Source organism: Scophthalmus maximus, chromosome 8, assembly GCF_022379125.1.
Source record: "Scophthalmus maximus strain ysfricsl-2021 chromosome 8, ASM2237912v1, whole genome shotgun sequence".
NCBI classification, from domain to species: domain Eukaryota; kingdom Metazoa; phylum Chordata; class Actinopteri; order Pleuronectiformes; family Scophthalmidae; genus Scophthalmus; species Scophthalmus maximus.
This window is the reverse complement of record NC_061522.1, coordinates 21,238,364-21,263,656: the sequence shown is the minus strand read 5'-3', so window position 1 is coordinate 21,263,656 and position 25,293 is coordinate 21,238,364. Positions and strand designations below refer to the sequence as shown.

Sequence of the window (25,293 nt, the reverse complement as noted above, 5' to 3'; positions counted from 1 at the left end):
TAGAAAATGCTTTAGACAGTGCCAGTCTCTGTTTCTGCTCGCAAGAGGGAATTTCCTTAAGCAGTCCAGGTGATTTGAAACCCACACGTCCAGCGTGCATTTCTGCGTTTCCTCAATGTGAACTGTTATTAATCACATCCTTTCCACTGGGCTCATGACAACACGTCTCCACTCCATCCTCCTGTTTTTCCTCCGCTGTCATTCGACCTGCAGTCCGCCGCCGTGACGCAAGCAGAGCGTCACTTCTTCCTACGTGGAGATGTCATCCTAATCAGATGTCCATACTCACCAGAAAGAGCAGTGGCATCATCCGATTCATGGATCCAAGGTCTGTCTGTCTGTCGGCCTGTCTGCCTGCCTGACCATGAACACTGTATAAGCTCTCTTCATCAACAGTAGTCTGGAGAATAGAACAATTGTGTTTTTCAATTTTTTCAATTTTCAAAATGATGCCCTGTGACATTATCTGACACACTGAGCAAAGTGATGTCGAGTTCTCGTCTGACAGAGAGTTTCTGAACATTGTGTGAGACAGTCAATTCATCTTTGTGTTTGGCTTGGTCATCACAGATACGCCATCACCAAACATCTGAACAGACGTTGTCCCTGACTTGACAAGAAAGACGTGCTCAGTGACCATGTGCTTCAGATCAGTGGCGCTGGCAGAAGTGAGACGATGTTTACATCACTTACTTATCTCACTAGCCGGTGGGGAAGTTGACTTCTTTCACCCTGAACAAATGACTGCAAACAAGAAGACGCCTGCTTTATCAACAAGGTTTTTATATTCCAGCGAGACTGTGGCATGTGGGACAAGTGTTCCACTGTTCCGAATAATCTGTGTTATTTCAGGTCATGTGTCGTATTTCCGGCTGGGGGCAGTTTGCACCTGCACATCCTACAGAACGTTTATTTATTGTAACTAAATGGAAACTAAATGGGACATATATTTTTTTATTATTATTATTCCTAAGAAATTGACAGCAACTTCACTGCACCACTGAAATTAAATTTTTTAAGGTGTAGGATTTCTGATGCTTTTACATCAGAAATGTTTATCAGCTGTCAACGCACCAGACCTGTTTGCTCTCCTCTGTGTCACCGATTTATTTATTTTTGAATGTCTGCATTCTTTCCATGAACGGGCTGGTGTCGGAAACAGCTGGAGGCAGACGGAGCTAGTGTCTGCGCGGACTTTTCGTTCTCCGTCTTCTCAAATCGACGACTTGTGGCAGCGGTGAAAGTGTCTCGTGCGCACGGAACCAGTGGTGACGCGCGCACGCGCGGCGTCACGTTCCGGCCTCCCCTGGGGCACGTGCCATGTTCCAAATCTGAGGAAAATTTAAAAAAAAAAAAAAGAAGGGGAAAAAACAGTCGCCTGTGGATCATAGGCAATTGATGTATAATATGCGATCCGCCTCAACGGGCCTATCATATCTGACCAATGCCGTGTGGAAGCACCGTGTGTGTTAGGGGAAGGGGAAGGGGCAGACAGGTGACACGCGGACGTCTCGTGGTCGCCTGACACACGCCCCCGTGGCCAGCTGCTCATGACTTGACGTCCGTGTTCCCGTCGCCCGTCGGTCATTTTGGGAATGACGCAGCTGAATTAGCAGACCGCGTGTGCACGGCGCTGCGCACAAGCCCTGGCAGGCAGACAGACAGACAGACAGACGAGACGAGACAAGACCCACGGACACTTGGACTCGTTGTGCCCTGTCGCAGTCGGACAAGTGCTAAATGTGCAGCGCTCGCCGATTTAAGTGTGATATTTCAGCGCCGATTTGCGCTCATTGCCTTATAAGGGAAGACAGTCGTGCCTCTCCGCAATAGGCCGAGAGCTGCATCATGGGGAGCGCTGCACTTTAACCCTCTCACTGCTGAATTTTATTCGCTCCAACCGCCCGAAACAATGCGGCAAAGGGCTGCGTGGGCACTTTCATTATTTTGTATGAAATGCATTAGATAGCGTTTTCTCCTTTACATAGTAAATATGATAAATATTAACAAACAGATGGACAGACGCACCAATGGCGCTTCACAGCTGGATGTGTGTTTGACAACACCCTATATGTCCAGTCATTTTACATTTTGACACTGCCACAGATGAATCTGTCGTGTTGGTGCCAGAGATCTGTGCGCCCCTTCGGCGTCGGGCCTGCACGGGCTGGTTCATATTATAATGGAGGGTGTTTGGCTGCGCGCGTCCCCCGTGCCAAGTGATAAGGTGACCGGCTGCTGCCTGTCCTGTCGGGGCTCTGCAGTCCGAAATAACCCCCAGGTGGAGTCAAACCCGGCGGGGCAGAGGATGCAGACCCACGTCGGCCGCCACGCCACCAGGGGCCATCTTTTAACACCGTGAAAACCCAGCAGAAAAAAAATCCCCCCTCTCCGTCTGAAATGCCCTCCCCTCTGCGTGACCTTGACTCGGAGAGGATATGGAAATATATTCATTGTGATGCGCATAACAGCGGCGGGGCTCTGCCCGCAATTTCACCTTACACGGGCAGTGACTCATCCCGCATTATCATCCTCGCCCTCCGTCCGCCGAACGCTAAAGAAGCATCGGATGCGAATTTGTTTCCCGCGATTTCACCAGGATTCCCCCCCCCCGTGACAGAGGCCTCGTTGCGAATCAGTGTCAGACACTTCGGTTGGGTCGGTTGGGCCTATAGGTGCGACATGTCGTTTTAAAGATATTAGTTGTCATATGATTTCCATGCCATTAAACCCAACAGTGGACCGGACTCTGATGGTGAAGGACACGGGGGGGCGCACTGCAGACAGAATAATATCCACTGTATGTAAGTGGAAAATGCAACATAAAAGCATAAGGCCTTCGCGAGCTGCTGAACTCGAATGGGTGAGTCCAGCGGCACGTACCAGGCCACCGCGGCGTCGGATGGAGACGCGCTCCTCTTTCACAGCTCCCTCTTGCAGTCGGAGCCCGTCTCACACCCAGGCACACTGGGGTACAGGGGTGTTGCCTTCAGGGTCTGGTCTCAGCTCGTACGTTTGAGAGTCACAGTTACGCCTTCATTCGTGAACTTGCTTGGTGTTGGTTGGACGCTATTAAAATTGTATAGTGATCGTCATACGTTTTGTAATGAGTGGTGCTGAACCATGTGCGATGGAATTAAATGGTGTCCTGTCCGATGGCAAACTAACAACTTTGAGATGTTTCCCACTGGTGTTATGCTGTAATCGCTGAGTAAAGAAGGTGAATGATGGGCCTATACAACGTGTGTTGACACCTTTTTAATGTAAACGTATCCACGTAAATGTCTCATACAGATGAAGGGAAAAATACTGCTTATGTAGTCTATTAAAAAATTAAACTAATAATTTGCCCTCAAACATAAAATCCTTCAGGTGTCCCATAATCCTCTCTAAATTTTAAGAACTTTGTCTGGATTCTAATTTTCAGATCTAGCCTACATGTCTGCATGCGCCGACAAATTCGGTGTTGTTTTTTCCGACAGCATCTGAAGGTAGCACGGGAACAACCCCCCCCATTACCTCCCCCTCGTCTGACGTCACGCCAACGGCTATTTGCATGAAGTGTTTTGTTGCTGCAGCTTCAAGTCGCATGCAGAACGAGTCTGTCCGAGGGGGGAAAGCGAGAGAAGCGGCGCAGAGATAATAGGAGGAGCGGGGCTCTTGTGTTTCACATTAGAGGAGCAGAGGAGGGGGACACGGCCTGGACGCGAGGATAAGGTGTCTCACACCGAAAGCAGAGAGAGAGAGGGAGAGAAAAAAACAGAAGAGCCGCTTCTCTTGTATCGGAAAATGGAACTACCCGCTGCGGGAGAGCACGTCTTTGCGGTGGAGAGCATCGAGAAGAAGCGCAGCAGAAAGGTTTGTGACCAGAGCAATGAAGGACATTTTTTTTACACACATGCACATGGAGATGAGGATGGTTTATTTAGGTTGTCTTGTCTTTTCTCGTGGAGTACAGATTCCGGTTTTTTTTTTAAATTCTAGATCGGTTTTTTTAGGATGACGGCGCAGTGCATTTTTCTGCGTAAAGTAACGTTAAGGCGATTGTCCCGTTTCTGTCCATTCACAGGGCAGGGTCGAGTATCTGGTCAAGTGGCGAGGATGGTCCCCAAAGTAAGTACCCCCACAGCGCAAAACACTGGAGATCATAACCACAGGGCAACATTCACGACACAAGTATGTGTTTGTGTTGATGTGTGCGTCCCTGTGAGCGTGGGCGCGCGCACATGGGCGGCTGCGCGTTCTTGCGGTGGCCGCTCGATGCGTTTGGCCTCGATGATGGATGTAGTTTTAGAACGAATGCAATCCCCAGTGTTCCAATTAAAGAAACACACGTATGCAATTGAACCCTATGTTTAAGAAATGTCCATCTCTCTACAGCTGACTGGAGGCTGGGCCATTGCACCACCCCCACCCACACACACTCGCACACACCCGTGCGTAAAAGTTACTCGTGATTTATTACACGTGCACGGTCAGGTAGTGCAAGTGTCTCCATTTGTTGTTTACACATGTAGACTTCAGGTCTACACATATGAGCTGTGGGAGAATTAACAAGTTCACAGGGTTGGGGCCAGTTGAGGGTCGTTGCAGTGCAGAAGTCATCTGTTGTCCTCAGCCCTTATTCATGAGCGTCACCCACCTTTGACAGGCCAGTGTATTCGTCACTGTTTCACTGTTCTCATCTCTGAATAGATACAACACGTGGGAGCCAGAGGAAAACATCTTGGACCCAAGGCTGCTTGATGCTTTCCAAGACAGGTAGGTGTCAGATTGGATTAACCCACCTCACATGTGGTGAGGTCAAAAGAATACATTTACAAAATAACAAGATCAAACAGGTTCAAATTTCTCAATGTGTTTATCTTCTGTCACTCGTCTACATGTCCCAAGTAGGAGCTCTCTGTGTGGTTACAGTGAGGGATTAGACAGCCTGGTCACACTATGTGGATACCCATGTCAATAATAAACTGTCCACACAATGTGTCAGTCAATTTAAGTGCCGTGGGGGTGGGGGTTGGATTACGATAAACATGAGTGACATCAGTGGGTCGGGTTAGGGTTAAACTCAGGTCAGGGTTACCAGAGCGAACTGTGACACTTCGTCGAGGATCTACTTTTTTGTCACCTGATAGTTGAGTGGTAGCATCAGGTAATCATGCTTAAGTGCTGCCTGCTGTCCCAGGTCCCACCGTCTCCCGCAGGACGTGGAAACCAATTATATTAGCCAATAACCCAAATATTATGGATTATGCAAAATGACACATTTAACAAAAAAGATTCTGTCTACTTTATTGTCAGACTAAGACACAACCTTTATGACCCCCTCCCCTTCCAGCAGCACGTGAGGACATTTAAAAATACATCTTTAAAAGATTCTTCGTAGAATGCTGTGATATGTGTATCTTTCGCTCTCTTCTCCCTCATTAAAAAGTTCTAAATCTATTAATACGAAAATATTGTTCATGCCAAAAATCCTGTAAAGTCCATTCTCAGTGTACATTTATTGGAGGTGTCAAGTATCCACGTCACACTTGTGTAAACTGTTCACCGGGCCATGTTTGGTGTCTAACCGCTTGTGATGTCATAAATGAATGCTTGTACCTGTGCAGTTTAACCAGAGATTTAAGGTGAGCGGATGAATGTGAACACAGTCTGCACATATCGAAGCTCAACCATCTAAGTGAAAGAACAGTAGTCAAAACACATTTTTGCGTGGAGGGGGGGATTTAATTTATGGTGCACATCTTTTCTTAATCTGCCCATGATGTAGTGGAAAGGCACGAGGACATGCGGTTTAAAGTAAGCAGGGAACTAAGTAGTAGCTTAGGCATCACCATAAATCAGAGGTGTATGAACCGGCTAAAGATTTAAACCAGGGAAACTTCCTCATGTTCCTCATTAGTAAAGGGCCCTGTCTCCATGGGTTTCAAAGTGGGCTGCCGTGGTCAAATTAGCTGCTTGGCTAGGCGCTAAATAGTCTGTTGAGTGACTGACCAGACAACTCCACATGAAATACAATATAATTGAGTTTCTCAAAACCATGGCGTGTTAAACTGTCACTGGCTTTTCTCTGAGCCTCCCTCAGCTCTTGCTTACAGCAACCTCTCGGGCGCAGGTCACACGTTAAAGCAAAACATCGACATCACTCTGCGTCTGTTTTTGCAATTACCCCTCCCTCTCCAAAGGGGAGAGATTTTATTGAAACTAATTGCGTGTCTCCCCGGGGAGCCGAATCGTCTGAATGCCAGGCTATGAAAATACACGAAGTCGTCATTGTAATTAGATGTGATGGAGGAGGGTGGGGGAGGGGACTGACATCACTCCTGTCTGTGGTATTGAGTTACTGCCTCGGAGAGACTTGCATTGACAGTGGGGACGGCTAAGGAAAGTCGGAGAGGACGAGAGGCCTTTATCTTCCACTGTGGATACAGACATTATATGACAAGTCATTAGGGGTGGAAGGAACCTCGGGTGTAGCCACTGTAGCAGAGAAGAATACGTGCAATGTGATATTAAACATTGAAAGAAAGGTGAAGACACTGATAGGTAAATACTTCATAGTAAAGTAAAGTGATTGCTCCTTTAATCTGCGTTAAATGACTGTCACTTTGCATCAGGGAGTATAGCTCCAACCTGCAACATGGACTCAGTGTTGAGGATGCCCGTGACGCTGTGTTGTTGCCATGCAACAGCGACTCGTCTCCGCGGGATGTTTTCACTGACGGGCTGCTGTTTTCCTGTCCCACAGAGAACGTCAAGAGCAGCTGATGGGATACCGCAAGAGAGGCCCCAAGCCCAAGCACCTTCTGGTTCAGGTAAGAAACCAGAGATAAATTTTACAAATAAGGCAGTTATAAATGGACACTCCGGGGATTTAATACTTTGGGCCAAAAAGTTGAGGGACTCAGAGGAGACAGATCTAGAAACTAATGATCACATTTAAAGCGGCAAAAGGACAAGATAATATCCTGACTTTGAGGCCATAATATGGATCAACGTTTGAAATCGCTGGGTCCTACATTCCCCATAATGCAACTCAGAATCATTGTTTGTTAGACCTGCCCTGCCTGGTAAACACCCTCACCCTTTCAAACATAGCACCTCCAGTTTGGAATGCAAGGGTTTATTTTTCTCCGACTATAAACAGCTTCTTATAATGCCATCACCTGACTTAATTTTTACAGACTGTAGCGAATCCCCATGATTAGACAACCATTTTCATGTTTAACTTCGATGTTGGAACTTGTTTATTACAAACGATACACAATTATCTGCATTCAATTTACGAGGAACCAGTTCCCTGACCTAACAGTTGTAGCTATAACACTGTGAATTGTACATTTAGCGCATCAATCACCGGTCCAAAAGGCCAGGGGACGACCTCCGAGGAGTGGTTTTGTTCCTCTCAGGAGGGGGTTGGTGCTAACGTGTGGGATAAAGTCAGTGACAGGACACAAAGCAGCCAGTGACATTCTTCCTAGTTGAGGTCACAGCCACAGGAGACACTTGGAAATATCATTCTGGTGCCCAGGCCGGCGGCTGAAAAGAGCAGCACAGGAGGTTTAGGAGGCCTGTGTGAACATGGACCAAGGCCCCTGAAATAAACTGTTCTCGTCCAGGCCTCAGACGGGCCCCTCACGCATTCCTAGCACAGCTCACAGCTCAGCACATGGGCCCCAGTGAACCATGGCTTTTTTGTTGTAACTTGAGACAGACGCATGTATAGATACTGTAGACAGTTGTGCCATTAATCAATTTCCTGCCCAGAGGGAAACCCCAGATATCCCTTAATTCTAATGCCCTATTTTTATGCTTTTTTTTTTTGATTACTGTCTTGTTTCACAGGTCCCTTCATTTGCCCGGAGATCCAGTATTCTGGCCGACCTCCACGAGGCGTCCCTGGACCAGGACGGCTGCGAGAAGTCCAGTCCTATCCAGATGCTCCGTCCCCAAGGCCAGCAGTACCAGCTGAACAGCAAGAAGCACCACCAGTACCAGCCACTGTGCCGGGAGCGCGAGGCTGAGCAGCAAACCAACGGCAAGAAGTTCTACTATCAGCTCAACAGCAAGAAGCACCACCACTACCAGCCCGACCTCAAGGTGCACGAGCACATATTTTCTAAGCCCCGAGACGTCCGCGCCCCGGAGCTGCCCAACAAAGGGTTAAATGTGCCTCCGGTGCTGCAGCAAAAGTGGGTTCGTGATAAAGACTCAGGCTGCCTGACTAAAGTGAAAGATATCACTATGGAGCTGAAGAAACTGCCTGCTGACCTCAACGGGCACAAAGAGCCAGAGAAGGTAAAACCCAGAGAGGACGCTTTGCCACAGTCTAATGGTGTCAGCAGCAAGCTAAAGATAGTGAAGAACAAAAACAAGAATGGCCGTATTGTTATTGTCATGAGCAAGTACATGGAAAATGGAATGCAAGCAGCTAAAATTAAAAGTGGGGACTGTGATGACACGGCGGAGCATCCGCGGCAGGGAACGGACAGCGGCGCGGAGAACCACCTGGAGAAGATGAAACTCGTCAAGAAGCTTGGCCTCATGAACGGATTTGCAAGAAACCCCAAAGACAAACCAGCTGTTCCCAGCTCTGGATTTAACGTAGACTGCCCCAGAGAAAGGCATCAGTCTCCCAAAGTGGAGCCAACTGCGACCGAGCAGGATAAACATGTCGGGGTCAGGGGTCAGGGGCAGCTTCCAGCGGATCAGCTTTTACAATTGACAACCAAGCCTAATCTGCTCTCCCTGCCTTTGGAGAGGGGAGTTCCCTCCGCTCTGGACAAAAGAGCAACCCAAGGTGGATTTCAAGGACTAAAGCGGCACCTCTCTGACACGGACTGCGAGGAGCACGGGAGTAACAAGAGGTTTTTGAGCTCCAGGAGTATCAGTGCTCCTAACGCAGTATCGCCACCCGCCCAAAGCATCAGCATCGACCAAAACGGACACAGGGGTGACGTAGGACTGCAGGTCTGCGGGTATGCAGACCAAGAGGAACCCATTGACTTGAGCGTTGTCAAGTCCAGGCCTATAGCTGCAGCATCCGCAGCGAGCCAGCCGGAAAAATACACACAAGCTGAAACTCTAGAGTGCACACGGGACAAGACGCATACGCAAGCCGAAACACAAACGCAAGCGGACGCACAGACAGAAACGCAGCTCCAGAGTGAAACCCAAAACGCTGCGGAGAAGGCGAAAGTTGACTCATTGTCTGTTTCTAACAATGACGAGAGGCGAGAGGAGACGTTTCCCTCCTTCCAGCCGTTCCTTGGGAATATAGTGATCACAGACATTACGACAAACTGCCTCACTGTTACGTTTAAGGAGTATGTAACAGTGTAACTGAGCTGGATACCAACTGTGTAACTGTATACATGTACATTAGAAAAAGTTTGATTTAAAGATGCTTGAATGTACAAATGGACCATTGGTGTTGTTTTCATTTCTTAAAAAGCTCTTAAAAGATTTGATCTTTTATCGCATTATTTGCATATGTCTTCTTCTAAGCTCTATCTGTTGTTAACGCTGAGATTCTATCACACGCAGTGTCTAATTACAGCTATTTCAAACTTAGTTTCTAAAGCAAAATTAGGTCATGTAAGATGTCTGATCCTTAATTGTCAATGCACTTAACTCTTGTAAAGACTTCTCACTTTTGTATGGATGTAATTTGGTTTATACTCAAAGTGTCTACGTCTCAGATAATGTTAAAAATGGTAGGCTATATGGAGAATTTTGTAAGGAAGAAAAATTATATTGAATCATGGTAAATTACACTGTGTGCGTGTGTGTGTGCGTGTGTGTGAGAGCAGATGGACAGGTTTAACAAGGAGGCATGCTGCTTGGACAGATCATGCAATTAGGCATGCTTAAACAAGCAGATGAAGAGAAATGAAGCACCCCTGTGTCAATAAATGTGATTTGCGTTGAAAGGGAAGAGGTGATTATTAATGGTTAACTTTTGATTATGCTCCTATTATTTGGTCTCTGTTCAGTGTTTTTTTTTCTTTTTTTTTGAGTCATGCATCTCGAGATCTAATAATGAGCACAAGTCACTTCCATTACACACTCGATATACGACCATATGAACGTATTTATTTTCATGTTTTTGCGGCAGCGCTGTGACTCAAATGGCTTTTTGAAAAAATGATATTGTCACAAATCTGTGTCCACACTGGCAGTCAAGCTGTGTAATCCCAAAAGATTAGTATACCACCAGCCCGATGCTCCATGACTCCCCCCCCCCCCCCCCCCCCCCCCCAATTCTCTGGCACCCTGACAGGTGTGACATACACACAGAAAAAGTATGAAATAATTGTGTCATATTTTTGTGTAACGTTTGCAACAAATTGGTAATTAAAAAGTATGTAAAAGCACACTCGGGCTCTTGTCATAATCAAATCTGTTCCCTCTTACACTCCTCTCTTTCCCTTTCAACACTGTGTGCATGGTCTGAGATGTTGTCCCTGCGGACTAAAAAGTGAAGGTTTTCCTATGATACATTTTCGCAATAATAAAATTGTTTGCAAGGGAAATGCGGAATGTGACTCTTTCTTCATGCTTACACATGACCCTCAGGAACCTCAACAACGAGGCCTTGTCTTCCTGCAGGGAGCGGGCGTTTTTTTTGCGTGATGCTCTTACTAACCTTATCCCAGAAGTTGCTAAATCTGTACACGGCTCTATTTGTGGCTGTGTGTTGTGTGTGTGTGTGGACCATGACGATTATTACAGAGCCTTACAGGGAGTTTATTTTCAGATAGGCATCATCTAACCCTGCACGCTGCCCGGGGCCGACTATGTGCCCCGTGTTTATGCTGGAGCTACAGGTCAGGCCTGGCTTACTGCTGCACAGGGAGACCAATGCGTCCCCTTCCACATTCAACTCTTTGTGGCTGCGCCGTACATTGCAACATTGTGGCCTTTTAAAAACGCATCTGACAATGCGGTGGATGTAACACGAGAGCTCCTTGTCGGTGTACCTGTGACCTGCTACTTCGCCATTCAACAAACACACACAAAAAAAGCCCAATAGAGCTGTGACTGCAGGCTTAATTGTTGTTCTTCACACGAGGAGGAGGAGGAGGAGGCCCTGCGGCTGTGACCTGCAGGGATGGCGTCGTGGTTTAACTAACACTTGAACGCGTCTATGTGAAGTGGATATGAGATATTCGTGGATGGGCTCGTTTGAGGCTGGCGGTTTCGACCCGAGCAGCTGTTCGGGTCAGGTGCTCCTTGAGTGAATCCTCCTCCTCGACATGCCGGGGGAGGCCCAGCCTCACCTCCGTGTCCACGTGTCCTCGCTCCCCTGCCTTCTTCTCCTTTCTTTTGTGTTGTCCTCACACACTTCAAGTCTGCGGCGTCAAGGGGACTTCCTCTTCCTCTGAGTGGTGTGTGAATGAACGACCCGCGGAGTCAGCGCTCTCCTGCTCCATGAAGATGCTGTCTGGTCTTTAGAATGTGAACGCATGTGTGTCTGTTGGTGTCATCGGACACGGCGGATCTCAAGCCTTCCCACACACCACAATAAAAGGTGTGTGAGCACCGACAGAGGAAAGAGGATTCCCTGTCCTCAGTCGGCTCCATCCATCTCTGCTATTTCTTCTTTCCTAACGCGTATCTGTGAAACACGGGAAATTCCCCCAATGTGTCATGCGGTGTGTTTGCTCTTATCTGGGCAAAAAAAAGAAAGAAAAAAGAACCAGCCAAACTGTGAACCATGGCTGCTTGTATAACCCCTTCAATAAAACATCTGTATCTTCTTCCTCGTCTTCCTCTCGTAGCCAGCTCATAGTGAATCTGCACGCGCGGCCGAGATCGGGCCTGTGCGTGTTCACACGGGGCTGGCCACAGCTAGATGCAGGGAGTACATGCGAGACTGCTGCTTCGAAAGGTATTTTATGGTCAACACACAGTCCTCTCACAGATATGCACAACGAAGGCCTGCAGATTCCGAAGTGCATCGGGGATTTCCAAACCGATTCACACACATGGAATGAGAGAAATTCAATCCCAATCTGAACCGCGGCTTTATTTCATTACGAGTACTGCTCCTATGGAGCTCATTACAACCGAATGCCAATTACTACTATGAAATAGTGACAATGCACGTGGGGGTAATTGTGAAGTCTTGTTGGAAGTCTTTTATTCTCTGAACAGTGATTCACTTTGTAAAAGAAACATCAACATAATTCACAAAGGCACCATATATATATATGTATATATATATATATATCACTGTGAGGAGCTGAGACAAAATATTCCATTAATAAGCAGATCATTTACTACATTGCCTGTTCGTCCGTCCTTGTGTTTCGGCCTTGTTAAAACCTGCGGGTGGTGAGTGTTGGGGCGGGATGTGACAAGAAGCACAGGGCCCACTATGCTACGCCCTTTAAAGCTTCGATCTTCGGGCGTCGACCAGCATTCCTTCTGTTCAACGAGTGGTGCCACGGTGGTGCGGTGCCGATGGAGCTGACCACAGTGCACGTGTGTGAGGACGCAGTGCGGTTTTATTCTTCCGTTTTAAACACAGGCCCGGATCCTGCGTCTCTGTGGGGACGTGATCACCCCGTCAGCCACAGTGGAGTTAAGTGGAGATATGTGTGCGCCCTCCCCACTGTTCATTCACTGTTCACATGCAGAACACACACACACACACACACAGACACACACACACAACTGCATGTTGTCTGGGGCGATTGGACGTGGTTAACAACTGGAACTGGTAGCCGCACGTGGGATGTCTGGACAAGAATCCATGCGTAAACCTGCTGTCGTTATGGTGTGGAGCGCGCGCGCGTGTGTGACAAGGAACTGCCCTCACTGTCACATTAGTTGATCATTTCATTTAAATAGCCTGATTGAAATAACTGGAACCCAGATAAAGTATAAAAGATGCATGCTCTTTCATTTTTCCAGCCTATATTGTTTTGCGTTAAACGTGAATTAATCCCATCTGTACCACGGCGACGATCGGAACCAACTGGCTGCGCGAGGACGGTGACCTCTCTCTCCGCCGTTGCCTTTGCGGTGTGGCCGCGTATTCCCCGTTAAAAAGTGCGCGCACCGGGAACTCGCGTCTTGCCCGGATACAAGCCAGCCAATGGTGTTGGCACGGCGGCGGCGCCGCTGCACTGCAGGCGCGCCGAGACCAATCGCATCCAGAGTCTGAGGTGCTGCGCCCATCTTCCCCTTTCTGCCTGCGCTCCGTGTTTTGTTTTTTGGCACTGACCAAAAAAAAAAAGACGCCTTAAAGACAAATGGAAAGATGGACAAAATCAATGTCTGACTCTGACACATCGTGTCAGAGTCAGACACGTCTTCGTTCATTTCACCTTCTCATCGGATATATTGAAAAACACTTCCAAATAAGACATGCTTGGTCACTATTTAGTGACATTTCCTCTCTGGACTTCAGACTCAGTGTGTGTGATTTGCGCAGCAGTTGGAACTGATCCATCCCGACGGCAAAACGAACATTAACAACACGTTTCAACGCTGCAGTTCATTAAACACAAGTCTCAACTGTACTGTTAACGACAAAGCCCCTGAAATCATTTGGACTCTGCTGATTTTATGATCGGGCTTACAAGTGGAAAAGATACGATGAAAAGTGTGGTCGTTGAAATAAATCATTCCCCGTCCCCGTGTCAGTGGTGATGTTTTATTCCCTGATCTCTGCGCCCAGGTGACTCACTGAAAACACATTCCATTGGGTTTTCATTGAATGCGCGTTAACGTCTCCACTGGCTGACGGTGTGAACACAAGCACAATATTACACTATTACACAGATTTTTAATAGAACAATATTACACGCTTTGCGCATTTTTTTTTTACTGACACTGACTGGCTTCTTCAGTCTCCTTTTGCATTTCAGGCATTTCAGTTACTCCGAACAAACTGTCTATATTTACAATATATCTATACCTCGCCAGCAAAATGTGTAGGATAATGATATTAATTATAATAATAATAATGACAATAATAATAATAATTATTATTATTATACAAGACATGTTTCATGAGGTAGTTGCACCATTAGACATTTTCTATTTCCGTCAACATCATTTTGACTTGAAGTTGACAAACGAAGAGTAACGAGTACATTTAAAGATTTAACAAAGATAAACATTTCTCTTCATCTCTTTATCTATAAAACGAATGGTGTTGTCTGTCATTTGTTTTCGTAGTCGCCTTTTTTTTCTTTTTCTTTTTTTTTTTCTTTTTACATATAGACGGTTTATCATGGCCCATTCCTTTTAATATTAAATGAACTCAAATGAACTCAAATAAGGTGCCAGTTGAAATAAAAAATATACTTTGGTGACACAGAATAATGATTTTAATATGTGAATTATTTATTACTATCATTTATATAAAAGATATGCCGATTACTAAACACTTGACCTCGTGAGCATTTTTGTTGTTCTTTATTTCTCCATCTGTATTCGTAAAATTTTTAAAAAAAATGGACCTGAGGCCTGCTGACTTCGGCGACAAGTCATTGCTCATCTTATTTATTTATTTATTTCAGTCCACAATAAGAAATTAAAAAAAAAAATGAATCAGATCTTGTTAGATAGTTTTTGTTTATGTCTGTTGTTTATGTTCAATCTAGCTCCAAAGCCAAAGCCACGACTTTAAGATTCCCCCCAAAAAAGTCCCTCTCCCTCTGGTGTTAAAACCAAAAGGCCCAATGAAAGCACGCATGGTTGTGTGTTGATATTTCTTAAAAAGGGTTAAAAAAACAAACATTAAAAAGTAAAATACCGACAGTGAATGAGTGAACAGCTCCGACAGACCTGATCTCGTGTTTTGGACTGAAGGGATCAGGCTTCAGCTGACTTCTTTCTGTTCGATCCTTTGGCTCATTTTCCTTTTACATATTATTGATCAGCCCATCGGACTGTCCTCCCACCTGACCGAAAACGGGGGCTTTTCCTGAATAACACGGATAGCAGGTGTTTGGCTTATTGAGCCCATTGCAGAGATATTCTAACAAACCATACTTGAAAACAAAGAAAAAGTTACACACAAGAGGGTTTTCGATAGAACAGGAGAAGATGAACCGAAACGAACCGTCAGCCACTGTTTATTGACCCCGCGAGTGTCGGTGTGTGTCTGGACCGACAAACAAACACACGTCGCCCATACATGTGACAGATGACACATGAGATGACAGACTGTCACAGCCTGTGCTCGTGCACTCAAATAATACACTTTATATCAGCTCATAAAAACGAGGAAAGATGGCTCAGCCGTCTCCCGGCGGTCGCGTTAAAAAAAACAACGTCTTTCTCAAGTTGCTATACTTTGCGCAGCGACACTTTGGCGCGCACTGGGCTAGATAACGCTTGACCACGTGTTCATTTTTTGAATGTCTCGCATAACTTGCGCGAGATGATTCAGTTGGCGCGCGGGGAAATAGCCACCATTTTCCCCCCCGGAAGAATTCACACAGGCGCACGCTCCTCCCCTCACTTAGCAACCCGAGCACGTAGCAACGGCTGGACCAATGGGCACTCTTCTAGAGGTTCCACCGACTGCGGTTGCTTAGCAACGCTGTAAAAAAAAAAAAAAAAAGGAAAGAGAAATTGCGCTGACGTCCATTCTGTTCTCGAGTATTATGGTCTGTCGGGAATTCACAGCGGCTGGGACTGGAGAAAAAATATCTGCTCTGCTAACGTTAGCGTCCGCCGAGCTAACGGGAGGTAGCACGGGGGTAAACATGGAGCTGTCCGCCGTCGGGGAGCGGGTGTTCGCTGCCGAGTCCATAATCAAACGGAGGATAAGGAAGGTGGGTGTGAGACGGAACGCGCCGTTTTCCCTCCGACAGCGTGAAATCGAATGCGCCACCAGCGCGCTCAGAGAGTACAGTCGCCCTGTAAGCTAACCAAGTGGTTTCTGTCTGTTTCTGGTGGCACGCAGGGTCGCATTGAATACCTCGTGAAATGGAAGGGCTGGTCTCCCAAGTAAGTGCAGCCTCATTGTGTCTCGCGCGTGCGTCCAGCCCGCGGCCGTGCTGTCTGTGCTGTCTGTGCTGTCTCGGCTGTCTCGGCTGTCTGTGCTGTCGTTAGCTCGTCAGAGCTAGCGAAAAGAGCCGGATTAGAAAAAGAAGAAGAAGAAGAAGAAAAAAAAAAAACCGAGGTGTACACATAGACTGCACGCCGCGGCGGAGACTGTAGCTCGCGGGGCTAAACGCCGCGGCCAGTCCCGTGCGCGAGCGCGCGCGCGCGCGTGTCCGTCCTCCGTCCTGACGGTGCTGTCTGACTCCACAGGTACAGCACCTGGGAGCCGGAGGAGAACATTCTGGACTCCAGGCTGTTCGTCGCCTTCGAGCAGAGGTAAGATGCGCGCCGCCAGGGCCTCCAACCGGGGCCGATGGTTTAACCCCCCCCCCCCCCCGCTCCGTGACACTCACCACGGCGGTGTTGCTGCTCTCTGCCCCGCAGGGAGCGGGAGAGGGAGCTGTACGGCCCCAAGAAGAGGGGACCCAAACCCAAGACCTTCCTGCTCAAGGTAAACTCATCGCAGGCAACTGCTGCTGCTGCTGGAGCTGGAGTTCTCCTGCAGGTTTCTCTCTTTGACACAATGTGTGTTCGTCTTCAACCAAACCACCTGGAAATGAACATCGGCCTCGTTGTATTTTACAGACACGCGCGAGGCTCTTCAGTGATTCTAATTGTGCACACTGAAAACGGCGCATTGGCCCTTTAAGGGGTGCGCGTGTTTAGTTCGGGTGGTAGGCCTACAGCTCATGCGGAGCTGTTGACATAGCGAAGTCCTGTTCCGAGGCTGCCGGTGTTACTGTCTTTTTGTAGAAATCCGTTCTTTTCCCCCCTCCGTCCTTGGAACTCGGATGTCAGAGTCGCACTGTCCTGAGTGAACGGAGTCAGCTGTAAGAGAAGCTTCCGGCTTTCCCGAGGACAATGAACCGTGAAAATTGCCAAATGACCGACGGTTTATCTTGAGCTAAACCTCCAGAACCTCCGTCCACAGGACTATTTGTTTAAAACGAGCCAGTGGAATTTCACTAATAAATCTTGCGGCCTGACAGGAGGAGGTTTTGCATTTGTTCAAACCCATTCGCCTATTGTATGGTTGCAACCTCATTCGGATTTTCAAATTTTAAATTTTTTATTTTGGGAATTTATAGATTAACTGAAATAGTGAACTGAAATAGTGAACTGAAACCAAAAAATAGTTTTTTTGACATATATTTACAAGTTGGTAGAAAAAGAAGAGGTGTAAAAAAAAAAAGAAAAGAAAGAAAGAGATACAAGAAATAATGGATGAATTTTATTCACTGACTAGGAAATAAAATACTAAGGGAGTTAAGGGAGTAGGGTTTTTTTTGTATTATTTTGAATAAAAATTTTACTTGAAATTTTCTTATTTTTTAACAGGCTCAGGCAAAAGATAGAGCCAAGTCGTATGAGTTCAGGAGTGAGGCGGTCCGAGGGATGCACATCACCTACCCAGCCCCAGAGCCGGTGGTCACCCCCCGAGCGAGAGAGGGCCTGAGGGCTGTCGTTCCCACCATCTTCCCACCCAGTGCTGTCAACCGCGGAGAAAGCATACGCGTCCGGCCGCCGGAATTCGGCGGCCGCGAGTACCAGCAGCCTTCCCTTAAGCAAACCGTTGCAGACGAACTCATCCACGTGCCCAAAAAAAGAGGCCCGAAGCCCAAGCCCCGCTTCAAGGAGAGCGGCTGCAGCCCCGCGACCTCTGAGCCCCACAAGAGGAGGGCAGGAGAGCTGTTGGGCCAAGGCCCTCACAAACTGACCAAGTACCACGGGATGGAAGAGCTGCGGCTGTTTAAAGTGGCCCACAGACATCCGGAGAGCCACGGTCATGGCCATAAACACCACCACCACCACCACCAGCACCACCAGCACCACCACCAGCACAACAGGGAGCTTTCCGGTGGAAGCTCCTACAAGCAGCTCTACTCTGACCGCAGCCCGCATCCACACAGGGTAGACACGGACACACACAGGACTAAGGAAGGATCCACCTACCTGGTACCCGCACACTTCAAGCACCAGTCCAAAGTGAGCCAGAGCCTGAGTCGCCCCGCGGAGCAGCCGCTGATGGAGAAGCCCTACTTCCTGGACAGGCCGTCCCCGACCCGTCTGGACGACGACCTGGACGAGGTGTCGTGGAGGCCGTCCGTCGGCGGCGTGGAAAAAGTCCTGGTGACGGACGTGACCACCAACTTCCTGACCGTCACCATCAAGGAGAGCAGCACTTCTAAAGGCTTCTTCAAAGACAAAAGATGATCATTTCTTTGTTGATTTGTTTTTTACACCATGCTTTTTTCTCTCTGACTTGCTTCAGCCTCATTCTGATGTATATAGGACATATAGAGTGATTATTGAGCAAGGCAGTTTTTGTATGTAATGTATAAAGGCAAATTACATAATGTGCATATGTGTATATATTATAAAGTCTGACATCTATTTAATGTATTGTCCAAATCAAATGAAGTCCATTTTGCTTCATGCATTGGTTGACGTGAAAGAGTTGCATGTTTCCTTTGCAGCAGCCGACTACTTTCTGTACAGAGCTTGTGAATTCACTATTTTGCAAATATAAGTAACTAGAATGTATTTTTTTTTTCATTCTCATTTCAAGTGAGGCATTGAGGCCTGGAGATAAAATCCAGCCCGTGGATTGAATATTTCTCTTTAATTTGAACTGATTAGACTGAAAATACCCTGTTCGATTTCATAAGGTTTATGTTTAAAAAAGAAAAAATGTTCTCAAGCACTTTGAATTCAAAAGTATTTAAAAAAAAAAATCTGTTATTGTTTGTGTTTAAAGACCGAGGGTGTCTCGGCTTTTGTGATGCCTCTAACATTTCTAGTTGTGAACAAAATGTATTCACTCAACACCGACACTTTACGAGTTTCCCCAAGGCGCATACAACTGCATTATATTATATTTTACATATTCATAGAAAACGTTCATGAAACATTGATGTAACAAGAAAGGAAAAAAAAAAGGTTTGTGTTTAATGGCTTATTAGAAAGCTTTTCAATAAAAAAAACACGTTGAATTTCCTCATTTCGTTGTGTTGAATTATGTGTCTCGTGTCACAGCGCCGTCGGCCTTTAAAGCCATAAGTCAAATGATGGATTTATTTTTTGTGATTGAATTTGAATGGCCTGCATTTCTGTCAATTTTAAAAAAAATAAAATGGACGTAACAAGTGCGCAGTGGAACCCAAGTCCCGGCCGCGGTCAGCCGACCACAGGGGGAGTGGGAGGCCCACCTGCCGCTGCGGGCCCGCGGCCGCCGCTGCTCGGGGCTCATGTAGCCCGGAATAGATCCGACGTGTTTAATGCTCCCGTCCGATCTTTAATGGCCACTTTCAGGTTGAATAAACGAAAAAAAAAATGCAGCTCTCCATCCGCCACTGCTGTGCTATACAATTCAGTTTCTGTCCTGTCAGCGATATTTGTATTGATCAATTTAATGTTTATTTCTAGAGGAACATACACACACACGCGCGAATCACCGCCACAGCATTTATTATCCAGAGATAATGGTTTGCGTCGGCGGCCCATGCATAGAATTTTTGACAACACATGATTTTTGTTGTTCTTTCTCTTTTTAAATATGCCCTTGTTTATTTCTCGCCGGTGTGCGCGTGGACCAGCGGCTCTGGCCAAAATGTATTTCACTCACAGTGCGTGTCGTCCCAACGAGCAGACACAGCCCACACACGCAGTCCTATTTCTGTGCTCTAATGCAAACAACAACAACAAAAATAAGATAATCACAGACCCGGTCGATTTCGTGACACGACACAAGCGTGACCTTTTGATTCTGATCTTGGTGTCTTTGACGTCTGTGCACACACAGGCCGGACCCTCAGCGCTCCTCTGCTTTTTAAACTAATTGAATACAAATAATAACACCATTATTGCCCACTATATATATATATATATATATATATATATATATATATATATATGCACTCCTGCATTCTGATTTATTTCATTTGGCATTCACTGTTAACACTTTTTTCACTCTGTGGTGATACACGATACACACAACAACTGAAAACTACACAGCTGTAATACAGTAAGACCATATATGGAGCTTGACCATTTATTCAGCATTCTGCACATGGTCATTATATATAAGGAGAAGCAAAAGCAATCGTTTTCACTGCTGCTGTTGCTGAGTCGTGTTGTCTCTTCTGGTCCTCCACTGTGGAGAGGGAAAAATAACAGTGTAAATATGGGAAATTGTCAGGTGAAGCCAAATACACATATCGTGTCTCACTTTTCCTAAGACGTGATCAAAAAAATGGCAGTATATGTTTGTCTACATCAATGTGGTATTTAATAATAACAACATAATATTATTTTAAAGATAGGCTACCTTTAAACTGAGTTGTATAAATCAGATTCCTCCTCATGACAGTGTCATCCTCTTAAACCTAATATTTACATTTTATATAAGAAGCTGTTTCCTAGATCTAAATCCTGCTTCCAGCTTGTGTTCATACTTTCAACTTTTCATACTTTCATACTTTCAACTTTTCGTCGAAAGTATGAACACAATATTGGAACGTTGTTATTTGAAACCAGTTTGAGCTTTAAATGATTTAAACAAGAAAATGGACTTGGTTGGAAGACACTGCATGACATGAGTCTGACTCTGTATGTGCGGTTTCTGTTGTGCCCAACAGTTGTGATAAAGGAAGAGAAATAACACAACAACAGTGAGACCAGATAGTTTCAGTACAGAAACGAGTAATCCATCATGCAAACGAGACAGATTTGTGTATGAGTGTGGAAAGAGGATTGCACCCTGTAATCTATGTTGTGTAAGCAAACATTTTCGCACGCATGTGCAGTTTGCATTTGCTTTTTTGTAAAACGATTGTGGACACCTTTGTCATCAACCTCAAACAGGGTGTCCGTAGTTCCTGTCGCAGCGAGGGGGGCAGTGGGGATTCAGCAAGTTCTCCATGTTGGTCTCCTTGGCCCTCTGATCCAGAGCCTGCATGTGGAGCAGATGCTCCTGGAGACAGACGTGCACGGTTGAACGGGTAGAAAGGAAGAAACAAGACAAGAAATGCAGAGCAACGTGGATACGGTTTGCAGTTCACATTTGCATAAATCAAAAAATGAATGCAGAGCGGGAGGAATCACCGAGTCAGAATAAAACTCCTGTGACTCAGAACCATTTGCTTGCCATTGTCACCATGACCAATTCAAGTAAAGAGATGAGTGGTGCTTGACATGTTTGAATCTGAATAATGGTTATCCACATAGGGAAACATTTTCCTCAGGTCAGAAGATCTGTCATTTTATTCTGCTAAATTTAAATCAGGTGATGCAGATCCTCATTCAATAAAGACACATTATACATACTTCACAGAGCATGGGCTGCTTTTATCATTGGAAGGGAAGAGTGAAATTCTATAGGTGAGGTTCAGAGATAATTTCAGGAATGACACTTTTTATTTTTAAATGTATCCTACAGCATGAAGTGAATCAAAATGTGCTCAGCTAAAACTCCCCTTCCAGTCCATAGCAACCATGGTGCATAACAGACATTTAAATCATAAAGAAATGATGTCATATTTGTATTATGTTAAGTTTGATCTTCTCAGGCTGTTCGTCATCTTTGTGTTCACTAACTTATTTTTACTTACTTGTTCATGTATCATTCCTTTTTTTTATTAGTCTTTCAAAATTTTGATCTGATCTTTTGTTGGTCTGATGTGGATTTTAATTTTGACAAATGTAAATTCAATTTTTTTTAAATCACTCATTTGTAAGTGAGATGGGAAAAAACACACAAACGAACGACTGAATAAGAACCACATCAACACTCATAACTGTGCATGAACAGATAATGTTACTTGGTTGTTCTCTTACACAATCATATCTCTTCAATGGGATTTGAACACAACTATAAAAAGTTTTATGATCACCTGTATATTTAATTGTTTGTGTATACTCACATAGCAATATAAAAGATATATTGATACAACTGGTGAAGTATGTTTCACATAAGAAAATGTAATCATTGACAACATTAATTGACACTTTAAATGTCAGGTATCAGTGAGTCAATAGAGCTGTTTTGCACAACTCCAATTGATAAAATAGTTTTTTTTCAGCTTTGTGTATGTTACAAGAATTTATTACAAGTCGATTTATATTGCTGAAGTGTCGATAATAAATGCTGAATAGAGAAGGTAGAGAACTGGTCAATAGTCTGAGGTTAATCTCCGACGTGTGTCAGGTATCTGTGCTCTTTGCTCTGAGTGGACCTTACCCTCATTGGCTCGTCGGGGTAGCCGGGCTTCTGCCTCTTGCTGCGGAGCAGCTGCTTAGCAAAGCTCTCCTTAATGATAGGATTGGCATCTGCGGGAGGGAGAGACAGATAAGAGTTTGACTCCAAAGAGATATATTTGCTCAAATGTCTCGTGATGCACACTTGCTCGTCCGCAAGTTCTACTGATGCTGGGGAGAACAGATTCAATAAAGTTGATCCATACAAAAAAATTAAATAATAAAGAGGTAAAAGACTGTAATTGGGATGTTGGGTTTTATTTGTTTGCGTGTATGTGTGTGTGTGTGTGTGTGTGTGTGTGTGTGTGTGTGTGTGTGTGTGTGTTGGCAGTTTCCTCTATTTGAATTTCCTCTTTACACCAGACTCGACCTCTGCTCGAGTTATTTTGTTTTTGCAGCGAACACAACAGCTGTTTGCTCAGTAGGGGCTGGGGATTGGCTAATCAGATAACATTCCTCTCACTGGAAGCTGTGTTCAGAGCCATGAGTAAAACCTCTCTCCACTATGGGCTGTGGCTAACCTGATCTGTTTAGCTAGTCCATGTGAGGCTGTTTACTCCCCAACACCAGCCCCAAGGGAGCTGCTCTCTCTCTCTCTCTCTCCCTCTATGACACACACACACACACACACACACACTGGCAAGGGCTCTCTGCCTCTAGCCTGTTTTGGGAAGCAGGGTATTTGGTGGAAGGTAACAAAGTGCCCATTCATCCTCCACGCTCCCCAGGGAGTCGGGCCTGTGCTGCACGTGACCCCAGCAGGCAGCCAGCCTCTCTTCCCTCTTCCTCTCCTGCCAGAGGGAGCTGCTGCTGCTGCTGCTGCTGCTGCTGCTGCTGCTGCTGCTGCTGCTGCTGCTGCTGCTGCTGCTGCTGCTGCCTGGGCCCTTCACAAGCAACGTGGCAAAAACACCCAACACACTCTCCAGCTGTCTCATTAAGAAAGATGAGTCGCTGTGAAAGATCTGTGCGGTTTCATTTTGTGTTCGATGCAAGAATGTGCACTGACGACTATAGTCAGTTTTACACGGAATTACGACGGCTGTGAAATGGAATACTGGTGCAAAATGCAGCAATCATTTAAGGAAGTAAAAATGGTCATTGACACCATCCTCTTCTCTTAATTCAGCAACTCTAACTTATTGAGGCCATGCAACAAGAGAAAGAAACACTGAATTCATGCAAAATTATCCTAAATGGGTCCACACGGTTACTTCCGTTATTTACTATCCTTCATTGTCCTTTTCTGATCAAAATGCATGGATTAATTCACTGTTAAAAAAAACAGGGTGCAGAGCTTGGTAACAGAGCCCTGAGAGTTTCCTACCTGTGTAGACGGTCAGCAGGACCAGGCAGAGCAGAAACACCACCAGCGTCTTCATCTTCTTCACTTGCTTTTCCTGCCTGAGCTCGATCTGCTCTGAGGTCCCGACCAGTGTCCAGTGGGGGTGCAGGGGAAAATACTCCTCCTCCTGCACGTCACCCGCAAACTTTCACCTACCTGCTAATGTTACTAGGGAGATATTTTAGAATAAACATATATCAGTGATGATACATCTACTTACATAAAACTATAACTATAAACTCTAAAGTTGCAGCATGACAGGAGAGATATGTGGAATACCCAGTGCAGTGGTTCTTCAACTTTCTGAAATGCCCCCCTTCACAAGCTGAAAACAGGATCAAATTTTGTTTTAACAATCATTAGCAATGATAGGGAAACAACTAAAACGAGAAAACATAAATCATATTCATTCAACTTAGTTTCACTCCATATTTTTACTCTGGTCATCCTACTGCGGTGGCTCTATATGTTTCCCCCAGGTGGGCCTACCCCCCCAGTTTGAGTACCACTATATGAAGTCTACTGCGGCAGGAAGCATTCTGTCCACTAGATGGCGATGCAAACGCAGTCATTTAGACACAGGGGACAGGCTGTGTGGAGTGAAGTGGTGATCGCCTTTGTGAAATGGGTATTATAGGTATTATGGGAAAACAGTGAATTCGTCCCTCCCTAGAGTAAAAAAGGATAAACAACAAAAGTATGTTGTCTTTTTTTTTTCTTCGCATGTGCTGCTGCTGTAAGCTAAATATACTGTATATTAAAGGGAAGTTCCACCGAGACACAGGCCACTTTACTTGTCTTGATGATTTACTGCTCAGTTTTTTTTTAAGTCTGGGAGAATTACCCACATTCTGTCATCAGGTACCCTCCGTTATAAAAATGTGGATTCTGACCAGGCAGGGACAGCGTCGTGAAAGCTGCAATTAGATGGATGGATTATGGTAAGTGTAGGATCCAGCTTTATCCACAACAGGGACCAAATTCCAGGATAGCTTACTGTTCAGATTAAATATTTACCTGCCAAAATGTAAGCCTAATTTGATTCCATCATTTACTTATGTAAGTCACAAATGGCTTTGCCGGTGACGTCGGAGGGAAGACGTCATTGTGCGTCATTCTTTCCGTTGCCGCCTCTTACACATATCTCAAGCAGCATTACCGATGTGTCTCCTGCACAGGACGGATTTTAATGATACAAATTTCCATTTTTTTTCCTTTTTAATCAGGGTAATGGAGAAAAGCGGTTATTCCCTCCGTGTGGTGATTATTGAGGTCGCGATGCAGGGAACCGTACGGCGCATGCGTGTTGGAGCCTGTACGTCAAGCGATTATAATCAGAGACGATAAAAACTAAGTGAGATTTAGCCGGTTCTTACTTCCGTGTTCGCCGACTACGTTTGACCCTGTTGTCTTTTGTTCCTCAGAGATTGTTTATTTTTTAAGCCTCCATTTTGTTGCAGTCTACAGTAACCACAGTCTCTGCACTGCACCTGATTTGTCACCAGCGGTTCAATTTCAAACAAGGAGCATTTGTCCCTTGTACCAGTGGTGGAACGTAAACTTACTACATTTATGCAACGGATGTTTTGTCTTTTTAAACCTTCTTTTACCTTGTTTCTACT

At 45.6% G+C, this 25,293-nt stretch overlaps 3 protein-coding genes across 4 annotated transcripts; 2 read left to right on the top strand and 1 right to left on the bottom strand.

Annotated features, from left to right (window-relative positions):
* Nucleotides 1–3,558: 3,558 nt before the first annotated feature.
* Nucleotides 3,559–10,381, top strand: LOC118312967 (E3 SUMO-protein ligase CBX4-like). The gene is made up of 5 exons (XM_035638078.2): nt 3,559–3,858; nt 4,070–4,113; nt 4,696–4,761; nt 6,752–6,818; nt 7,849–10,381. Exons 1-5 carry the CDS (start codon nt 3,790–3,792, stop codon nt 9,343–9,345), a joined length of 1,743 nt encoding a protein of 580 aa, XP_035493971.1. The 5' UTR covers nt 3,559–3,789; the 3' UTR covers nt 9,346–10,381.
* A 5,198-nt stretch (nt 10,382–15,579) lies between these two features.
* On the top strand, nt 15,580–19,075 carry cbx8b (chromobox homolog 8b). Its single transcript, XM_035636361.2, has 5 exons — nt 15,580–15,803; nt 15,935–15,978; nt 16,285–16,350; nt 16,459–16,525; nt 17,413–19,075. The coding sequence occupies exons 1-5, from the start codon at nt 15,633–15,635 to the stop codon at nt 18,286–18,288; spliced, it is 1,224 nt and encodes a 407-aa protein (XP_035492254.1). The 5' UTR covers nt 15,580–15,632; the 3' UTR covers nt 18,289–19,075.
* Nucleotides 19,076–20,111: 1,036 nt separating this feature from the next.
* Nucleotides 20,112–23,807, bottom strand: c8h17orf67 (chromosome 8 C17orf67 homolog). Of its 2 annotated transcripts, none has more exons than XM_035636366.2 (4): nt 23,654–23,807; nt 22,313–22,401; nt 20,916–21,046; nt 20,112–20,227 (listed from the first exon to the last, which is right to left on the bottom strand). In XM_035636366.2, the coding sequence occupies exons 1-3, from the start codon at nt 23,706–23,708 to the stop codon at nt 20,930–20,932; spliced, it is 261 nt and encodes an 86-aa protein (XP_035492259.1). In that variant the 5' UTR covers nt 23,709–23,807; the 3' UTR covers nt 20,112–20,227; nt 20,916–20,929. The 2 variants fall into 2 exon arrangements, with proteins under 2 accessions (XP_035492259.1, XP_035492260.1); XM_035636367.2 differs by having other exon boundaries at nt 20,929–21,046.
* Nucleotides 23,808–25,293: the final 1,486 nt, after the last annotated feature.